This window comes from Helianthus annuus, chromosome 14 (assembly GCF_002127325.2).
Source record: "Helianthus annuus cultivar XRQ/B chromosome 14, HanXRQr2.0-SUNRISE, whole genome shotgun sequence".
NCBI classification, from domain to species: Eukaryota; Viridiplantae; Streptophyta; class Magnoliopsida; order Asterales; family Asteraceae; genus Helianthus; species Helianthus annuus.
Genome location: NC_035446.2, coordinates 94,514,156 through 94,524,455, shown reverse-complemented (window position 1 = coordinate 94,524,455; position 10,300 = coordinate 94,514,156). Strand labels below are relative to the sequence as shown.

Sequence of the window (10,300 nt, the reverse complement as noted above, 5' to 3'; positions counted from 1 at the left end):
CCCCCCTCTTTAATTCTTTAATGTATTCCTGCGATATCTTACAACCCGTAATGTTTTAAAAAAATCCGAAGGTACCATGACGATCGGCACATTTTTTTAAACGTTTCGATAGTTGTTTTTTTTAGTTTCGCCGTGCGTTCATAAAGTACAAATAGCCGATGCGTAAATGTACAATTGATTAAAGCCAACATTTGTTTTTTACCCAAGCCAGCTTTGACCATTACCTAGCTACCGTACATTAACATTTGTTTTTTACCCAATTTTTTTATTTTGAATGGCATTAATAAACTAAAATATTCCCTAATTTTACTTGTACAGAGTCAGTTTGTTGTGGCATGTGTAATATAGTAAGCATAGATAAAACTCACAACAAACTTCCTATTAAACATGCCACAACAAACTAAACAGGATATGTGCATCTTATTTTAAAAACTTAAAACTCACAACAAACTTCCTAAATAAATGGATGACCAATCTAAAACTAAACCCTAATGGACTACTATAAATACATAGCAAACACTCACAATTCTACATTTCTATTGCTAAACAGATTTAAAATATGAAGCCAGTTCTGAATTCACTTGATGCGAAAAAACAAGCATGCGATATTGAAAAATCTAAGGTCGGTTCTATGATAAGTTTGGTTATATCGCAATAATGAATAATTGTTTTCTTTTATTTACTTTTATATGAATACTAACTTATTTGATTTTTCAGATTCAACACACCAATTTAAACACCTCAGTTGTCGAACAAGCTTTTGTTAGTTTTTAAGTAACATTTTCGCTTATAGTCTTTCATATTAACAAGTTCGTTATGTTATTATTTGGTGTTTTATTGTAGGATGATGGTGATAATAGTGTTGAAATTATTTCTTATGGTGCAATGTTCAGTCCATACAAGTCTACGCTTCAACCTCAATTTAGTGAAGAGGTAATTTTAAAATTTATTTAATCTTTTTTAAATTTTTTTTATTGAATATTTGTTCTTTTTTTAAATTTATTTAATCATTTTTTAACTTTTTTATTAAATTTTTGTTTTTTAAGGATCGGAAGTATGAGAATCAAAAGAAAAGATCTAAGAGACTCTCTGAATGGAAATGGATCGAGGTTACAAATTTAGATGATTCTGAGGACGATGAGAAAGAAGATGAATTAGATGATACTGCTGATTCGAGCACAAACAAGAAAAACGGATCAAAAAAGTAGAGATTTTAGATGAAATATACCAAGTGTTTTTATGTTTTTTTCATTTTCAGTTGTTTTTGTTTGATATAGACTATCCCATGAATAATAAAGTTTATTTTATATTTGAAGTTTATGTTTTGTGTTATTTTATTGCACTTATAATTTACATCTCGATTGAACTAATATACTTTAGTACTTAATCATGTTCGTATTATATAATTTACATGTTCGTACTTGATCATTTCCAAAGAGATAAATTCGATTACCAAGAATGGCCAAAACATGAAAACTACCACTTGGTTTGGAGTAAATTCAAGATTGTATTTACAAAGCACACTAAACTTATTCAATTTAACAGTCATGTTTCACGAGGATTTCGTATATATCCGTTAGTGCCTTTTATAAAAAAAAAAAACTGTTGGACGACACGAGATATGAAAAAATAATTATATAATATTATAGATTTTTCGAATAATTTGTATTTCTTAAATAAAAAGATAAAGTTAATAAAGATATAAACTTTTACATCCTATTTTTTTTATAAAAACTGTTTTAGAAAAATATGATTTTTTAAATATTTATAAAAATGAAATTTAACATTAGTTAAAGGTGTTTAAAACGTACCTACAAGTCACCTACTATTTTTTACTTTTTACTTTTTCAAAAACGAAAATTTTAAAATTAAAATTTATTGGATGAGTATGATGTGGATATTTAAAAAAGTTATGGACTTTAAACAATAAAATTATAAACTTTATCATTTCACCAACAAAATAAACTTACTTTATAACGATAGCAACTTATTTTTTATTTTTTGTCATTTGTTTAGTATTTTTTATTAACAAACGAATCTTTACATGTTTAAAACAGTTTCTCTATACTTTATTTATTATTAATTTTTATAACAAAACAAAACTTTGATATTTAGTAGATAGAAGATAAACTATGTTCCAAAATTTTAGGAATTATTTAATACTAATTTACGGATTAGTAGATAGATAGTAAACTATATCCCAAAATTTTAGGAATTATAAGTCAACTAATAAAAAAAAATAATTATTGCAGTTATTCTTGGATATTAATCTAATAATTTGCATTTTTTAATTAAAAAGTAATAAAGTAATAAACTTTAAAGCTAAACTAAAAAACTGAACTTACTATGATATAAAGTTAATAAAAAAATAATTATTTTATAAACATTTTATAACAAGTAATATAAATAAAGTACTTCAGAAATTTACAATCTTTACTAGATAAATTCTAAACTGGGTTCCAAACTTTTAGGAATTATAAGTTTAACTATATTGTTATAGATAATATTATTCAGTTCTAAAATAATTATTTACCAACTTGACTAGATACATAGTAGTAGATTGTGTTGCATATTTTTAGGGATTATTAGTTAAAAGTAGACTCATATAGATAAGATTAGTTAGGAACTAAAAATTTGAACTTAGTATGATATAAAGTTAATAAAGATATAAACTCTTGTCATCCTATTTTTTATAAAAACAGTTTATGAAATCTTATAAAAATATAAATTTTTTATATTTGTAAAAACCCGAAATTTAACAATTTAAGTTAAACCTCTAAAACGTACTTACGAGTCAAATACTATTTTTTATTTTTATAAAAACGAAAATTTTAAACTTAAAGTTTATTGGATGAGTACTATGTGGATATTTATAAAAAGTTATGAATTTTAAAGAATAAAATTATACTTTATAATTTAACCAATAAAATAAACAAACTTTACAATTATAACAACTTATCTTTTATTTTTTGTCTTTTGATTATTAATTTTTATACAAAAAAAACAATATTTTTTGTCTTTTGGTTATTATTTTTTATAAAAAAACAAAACTTTTACATATGTGTAAACTTATGACATATATCCACCACAATAATGTTATCATAAATAGTATACGAATAAGAAAACTACCAGAAACGAGTTTTGCAATGCAAAGTGTCGCCCCCGCCGCATCGCGCGGGCACCCTACTAGTAACAGTATATGATGAAAATATGGTTAAAAAAATAGGAATTGGTAATGAATGGATGATAAAGTTGATGTTTTCAGTCCCACTACTACCTATTTGACACCTAGCTCCCTAATTATCAGAACTAAGTACTTTAGTGTTTTCAGTCCCACTACTACCTATTTGACTTATATTGACTTATTTAACAATCTTTACCTTATTGCATATTCAAATCCAAAACTTACTCAAACATCCACATTCACTCATTCAGTAAGTTTAAACATTTTAAAATCTTGGACTAGGTAAGACCTTTGTCAACATAGAAGCTGCATTCTCCTCAAAGTCAACCGTTTCAACATGAATCACCTTTCAATTTATATCACTTATAAAATGCAGCCTCACATTAATAGGCTCTGATCTTATCACTGCCACTTACTGATTATACACATAAATCCGCTTTTCCGCTTACCTTTTTTTTTTTTTTTTTTGAAAAGAAAACTTCATTAAAACACCTCCGACCCAATCGGGCAAAAGGCCAAACAAACAACAGCACCCCCGACCCAAACGGGCAAAGGGCAAACAAAAATTACAACATATACAAAGGGAATTTACACCACTCCGTCCATATGATATAATTACATGGATATCTACTTTTAAACCAAGCATAACCTCTAGATTTTATCTCCCCGAAGATATCATGCGGACTACCAACTTTCTGGTTAAACACCACCTCGTTCCTTGAAATTATCTGAACTAAGCACAACTACCAATTTGACTTATACTTTTGCAATTCATATCTAAAAAACAAATGGCATTACAAAGTTGCTTTGAAGACTCCCTATAAATACACAGTATATTTTCGAAAACTGCAAACAAATAAGTATCTTTACATGTTTAGATATTGAAATTGTATTGTAGTTATCATAGACTCATAGTTATTAAAACATTAATTCTACAAAAAAAAAAAAAAAAAAAAAATCATGGTATAAAGGTATGAGATATAAATTCATATATTTTGTGTGTTTTGTACATTTGATATTCAAGTTTGTGCTTTATGAATCTTAAACTTAAGAGATATAACTCCAACCGAGAATATGAAGAAAATATTGTAATTTTATCAAACATCGACTTACTTGCAATTCTAATGCCTTTTGAAGTTCCTTGATGACGACTTCCATTGTTGGACGCTTGGCTTGAGTTTCCGCCAAACATCGATATGCAACTTCTGAAAATGCGTTGAAAGAAGTTTGATTGGGTCCTCTATTTAAAGTAAAATTGCAATCAACATCTTCTTTGATCATTTTCGGATCTATCATTTCCTTTAACGTTCCCTCGTTGAAGCACCGTCTTGCAATATGTGCAAGGCCTGTCTCATTTTTGGCAATGTAAATGGGGTCATAGGCCCTACTTCCGGATAGGACCTCAAATAATACTACAAATGAGTAAATATCAGATTCCCTTTTATACTTGCCCGTTTTTAAATATTCTGGATCCACATAAACCAATGTCCCAGCGATATTTTGTGTATAGATAGTGCTAGCTTGTTGCCTCATACGATGGAATGTGGAGAGCCCAAAGTCAGCAACCTTTGCATTCAAATTTTCATCTAACAAAATGTTCTCACTTTTTATATCTCGATGTATTATCCTAGGTTTTCCCTCCATGTCAGTGTGAATGTAATTAATTCCATTTGCAATATCAATGCAAATTTGTACTCTCTGTGCCCACGTAAGACTAACCGTTTTAGAATTTCTTCCTATATAATCACTAAGGCTTCCTTTAACGCTGTGTTCCAGAGATCTACTTAACAGGGGGAGGGGAGGGGAGGGGAGGGAAAATGGTGTTCCAGAGATCCACTTAACAGGGGGAGGGGAGGGAAAATGGGGTTTTTTTTGCCTGAAAATAGTCTTTCCAATTTGGAAAGACATGGAGGGGAGGGGAGGGGAGGGGAGGGAAGGGGAGGGATTTTTAACTCGGGAACACACCGTAAAAGCAAACTCATAAACAAGAATCATTTCATCATCTTCTTTAGAAAAGCCAAGAAGAGACACTATATTCGGATGCTTACAACTAGTAAGCAACTTAATTTCTGAATTAAACCCTTGTTTACCTTGCTCGTCTTCTCTATGTAAAATACGTTTTATAGCTACAACTTTTTTTATCTTGGGAAGCTCATCTTTAAACTTTCCTTCCATTGATTACAAACTTTGAACATCCAAAACATCGAGTTCAGCTTTGTACACTATACCATACCCGCCAGACCCAACAGAGTAGTCATCATGGAAATTATATATATATATGGAACCCATTAAGTGACGGTTACCTTTAAAATCAATATCATCCGTTCGATCATGCTGAGATTAAATCTGGACCGTATAAACTCTTCATTTTAACCGCTGTTGACATCAGTTCTGAGCAGCACCATCCACGTTTGAGCAGTTTCTGTCCATGTTCCTACATAACTGAACCGAACAACAGCAGTTCTGAGCAGCACCATCCCACGTTTGAGCAGTTTTTCTGTCCATGTTCCTACATAACTGAACCGAACAGCAGTTAAATCCATTTTTTTGGCATATATTTAACTGAACGTTTGAGCAGTTTTTCTGTCCACTACCCATTTTTTTCTGTCCAGTTTTTCTGCTCCTATAAATTTGGGTAATGTTGTCGATACACTGTTTTTTATTCAGTTTTTAGTTACCCTAAATAAATGACCCATGTTCTCCACCTTCCTAATTTTTAGCAAATAAGCAGTTATATCTATGTTTATATATATTCAATACTGACCATAAAAAACTACAACTAATTAAACCTAATTGGGGATATTATAATCGGTGGACATGGAGCAGCACATTCATCTATTCAAGATGCAACAAAGGATAAGGATGTTAAAGTAAGCTTCATACCTACCCATGAATTGCGGCTGTTTCTCAACTCCACCTTTCATATTTCTTTTTTTTTTCCTTTCAGGTTGCATCCATGGGGTCCTTCCATCTTTGCTCTCCTCTTCCTCCTTCCATCGTTTGCCCGATAATGTGTAAACCTACATATGAATCGGCTTAGGTAAGTACAATTTTTATAACCAATTTTAGATTACATTTTTTTATTCCTATTATAGCATTGTTAATATTTGTCATGTTCTCAGATAATATTTTGTAAAAAAACAGGAAACAGCCCATTAGTCTATATAACGAGGAGACTTACTGAATCATTTCGCATTTTTCTTTTTTGAAAACAGCAAGCATGAACCAGTCACCACCAAAGCCTTTAGTTATGAATGATGAACAACATGCTGGAAACTGTGGCATGCAAATGAAGCAGGTTAACATAATTATTTCAATTGGCCTTTGTTTTTTTATAAATACTAAATTTATGTTAACTGCAGAAGTTTCAAAATAGTGCTGAAATAATCAACAGCAACCAATTCAGATCAGACAAGGTACTTTGTAATCCATTTTAATCTGCAATTAATACATACCTTACTTTCTAATTCATATTTCTTTGTGTAGTCACCAGTTGTAGTCGAAAAGGCACTAAATGATGTAACGTCTAACCTGCAAGTCAAGGTTAAATCTATTATTTTACATTAGTTATTTGTAGTTTAATGTTAACATATGTTATTTTTGCAATGTACAGTCTCCTGAAGATACCATTCACATAGTTGTTTTTACAAAACAGTCATTATAATATACCTTCTCAACGTAAGTTCGAACCATGTCATTGAATTATGTTTTCTGCTTTTATGCTAAAAGAGTTTAGTAGTAGCAGCCTACTTTTTTTATTTTTATTTTTATTTTTATTATTATTATCATTTTTTTATTATTTAATTATTATTATTATTATTATCATTTTTTATTATTTAATTATTATTATTATTATTATTATTATTATTTAATTATTTATTATTATTATTATTATTTATTATTATTATTATTTATTATTATTATTATTATTATTTATTATTATTATTAAAAAAATTTATTATTATTATTGTTATTTATTATTATTATTTATTATTATGAAATTATTTATTATTATTCTTATTTTTTATTATTGTTATTATTTATTATTATTATTATTATTTATTATTATTATTATTAAATTTTTTATTATTATTATTAATATTTATTATTATTATTGTTATTTATTATTATGAAATTAAGGAGTGACATCAACATTTATGAGGTACTCACCTGCGAGTAACTGCCCTTCAAATGACCAAATTGTCCAAAAGATCTCGAGTCGCATGTCCTCTGCCTGCATTAAAGAGTAGAAGCTATTTTATTATGTTATTTACTTTGTTTATTATAAATAGATTTTATATATGGAATGCTTATGTTGTTAAAATAAAAAATTTAATATGGTGTTTTAAAACAACTCATAAATGTGGATGGTTTTTCAAAGTAAGAGAAGTCACAAAATATGTAGAAGCTATTTTTTAGCAAATCAGTTTTTTTTTCAGTTTTATGTTACCTAAAAAATGGCCATGTTCTTCAACTACAAAGCATTCTTATTTGCTCATCAAGTACAAAGCATTCTTAAATATAGTCAGCCACTTTTGAATTTAAATTTAATCTAACTTATAATATGCAATCTGATAGTACTTAGCTTCATCAAATTTAAATGCAGTCAGTGCATTTGTCCCTGCTCCTGCCCCTGCACAAACCATGCCAATGATCTGTAAGTAATTCCCATCAAAATTGCAACTATTTTTATTTCAAAAGTTGCAGTTTTATGGAATATGATAAATTTGATAGTACCTCAGCTTGACCGGATTTAAATGGACTTGCGTTTCGTCCTGCCCCTTCTCAGATGTTCGAAGCTCTATCTTCTTACCTGGGATTCACTTAACTCAAAAGTTAAAAACAGAGATGCAAAACCATAAACACAAAATGGATCAAAAAAAAACTCGCCAATAACTACGATGAATACATAAGCCGAACATATCAATCTATGAGAAAAACCCTTTGGAACAATGAAAAGCAAAACATACCTGAAGAAAGGAGAGACAAGGATGAGGATCAGATTATATGACGACGAAGAAATTTGGACAGGTGAAGACGAAGAAAAGAAACAAATCCCTTTAGATGCAGCCCCAAAATTATCAACGATCATATTCTAATACAAAACATAATACTTACATAAACTTTAGATGGTTTGTTTATGGTGGTAGTATGGCGGGAGACGAGTTTTTAGGGGTTTTTTCTTTTTCCAGGGAAATTTATTATGGAAACTAAATAAATTTGAAATCTAGATACCTTTTTAGATGATTTTTTGTTATTATTGATCGATTGAGTTTGACTTATTTATTTAGGCTAATTTTAATTATGATGATTTAACCTTTTTTCCCCAACTCATTTACTACAGGTGGATGATATATTTTTAATAAATAACATGAAGTATATAAGTATTTTTAATCCTTTAAAAAAATATAAGTATTTTTAATAGAGAAAATGAAGTATATAAGTAAAATATATTTTTATCCTAAAGCGGAATATTGTTGAATGAATAGCTTAATAACTTGATAAACTAAATAAAGATGTGTTCTTTTAAAACCAACAATATTTTGAGAATCCTCAATCACTTAAGCATGAATATTTTTACTACACACCATGATATAGACCATGATATAGTTGGGTTACAAGCCCTTTGATGCGTGTCAATTTGTACAAATGAGATGACTATTATCAAATTAGAAAACAATACAAGGTTACTTTGGCAACTCAAGATAGAGCCAGACCCATCACGAAACTATAGTTTTGGATTTCTCACCATTAATCCAGCAGCATAATTGTAGTTTTGGATTTCTCACCATTAGTCCAGCAACATAATTACTCAACAGCAACGCATAATACGACTCGATATTAACATATATTACTTACATATATATGATTAAACACAATCACATTAATGAATTAAAAAACAGATGTTTCATGTATTCTGCTTCATAGACAAGAACTATAACATCATTTTCACATTAATGAAAAATCGACAAACAAAACTTACATCTTTCGTATGAACCCTTCTATAGGCAAGGCCATCCTTGTATTTACAGCTTCAAGCTTCATAGACAAGAACTATAACATAAAAGAAAATATACGGTAAGGTGTTAAATTCATCGGTAATCAACATAAGATCTTCCAAGTAACTTAACAACAAGAATTACCTCAACATGATGTTGCAATGATTGGATGTAATTAATTATTTCATCAAGAACACCACCATGTTTTACCGGTGAACTTGTCGGAAGGAATTAAAGTCGCCGCCACCCCCCCCCCCCACGTCTGACGACCACCACCATCATCACCGCCGGTAAGTCGGTCGCCGGCTCCTTGGGTACGTTTTACCCGAAAACAGTTGTCGGAATCCATTGCCGCCGCCACTTGCTGCTTCTGTTGCCGTGACACAGGTGATCAGCCCCTCATCTGTTCTCCGATCTCCCTCTCTCTCTCTCTTTGGACAGGGCAGCGTGTGTGCGACGGGTTAAGATGAAGAGGGAGCTTGGGGTTGTGTGGGGTGACATGCCAGCAAGTACGGGACCCCGGTAGCCGGCCGTAACCGGTACCGGTCGCCGATGATCGGACAGAGAAAGCATAGGGGTTAAAGATGATGTCGGCTGCTGAATGTGTGTATATTGTTTTAGGGTTTTTAGTAACACACTGACTTATATATTTAGGTTGAATAAATGGGTTGGGCCCAAGTGTAAATCAAACTCATTTTATTAGGTTAGAGATTATGAGCCCAATTTATTATTATTTCTATTTTCATTTTTTTTATGTGCCAACAAAACAAGTTGGGTAAAATCAAATATATTAGAATTTAGTAAAGTACATGTCGGGTAAAACCGAGTCCAACAAAACGAGTTGGGTAAAATCAAATATATTAGAATTTAGTAAGGTTATAGAGACCTATTAATAATATCCTATAATTTTGAAGGCCTACTTATAAAATAAAATTACACAAACATGTGACATTGACTGAGAATTTTGATATAAATTATAGGGATATTAGATTTAAATAATCTTAACTTTCACCAATTGACTAATAACACTGATTTGTACCGTACCACTCCCGACTTTCAACTTACCAAATAATAAATTGACCTTAATTTGAATTATGTATAGCAGCCCAAAGGCATA

General features: G+C 30.1%; 1 protein-coding gene across 15 annotated transcripts; it reads right to left on the bottom strand.

The window, feature by feature from the left end:
- Positions 1-3,632: 3,632 nt before the first annotated feature.
- On the bottom strand, positions 3,633-9,819 carry LOC110908713 (probable receptor-like protein kinase At2g23200). 15 transcript variants are annotated; one of them, XM_035982581.1, is made up of 11 exons: positions 9,328-9,818; positions 9,168-9,238; positions 8,155-8,279; positions 7,922-7,997; positions 7,766-7,817; positions 7,355-7,418; positions 6,640-6,715; positions 6,366-6,460; positions 6,068-6,204; positions 4,298-5,701; positions 3,635-4,030 (listed from the first exon to the last, which is right to left on the bottom strand). In XM_035982581.1, exons 10-11 carry the CDS (start codon positions 5,357-5,359, stop codon positions 3,962-3,964), a joined length of 1,131 nt encoding a protein of 376 aa, XP_035838474.1. In that variant the 5' UTR covers positions 5,360-5,701; positions 6,068-6,204; positions 6,366-6,460; positions 6,640-6,715; positions 7,355-7,418; positions 7,766-7,817; positions 7,922-7,997; positions 8,155-8,279; positions 9,168-9,238; positions 9,328-9,818; the 3' UTR covers positions 3,635-3,961. The 15 variants fall into 15 exon arrangements, 10 of the variants coding, with proteins under 10 accessions (XP_035838480.1, XP_035838479.1, XP_035838474.1 ...); XM_035982587.1 differs by having other exon boundaries at positions 3,633-4,030; positions 6,645-6,715; positions 7,355-7,817; positions 9,328-9,819; XM_035982586.1 differs by having other exon boundaries at positions 3,633-4,030; positions 6,645-6,715; positions 7,922-8,279.
- Between the last annotated feature and the right edge of the window lie 481 nt (positions 9,820-10,300).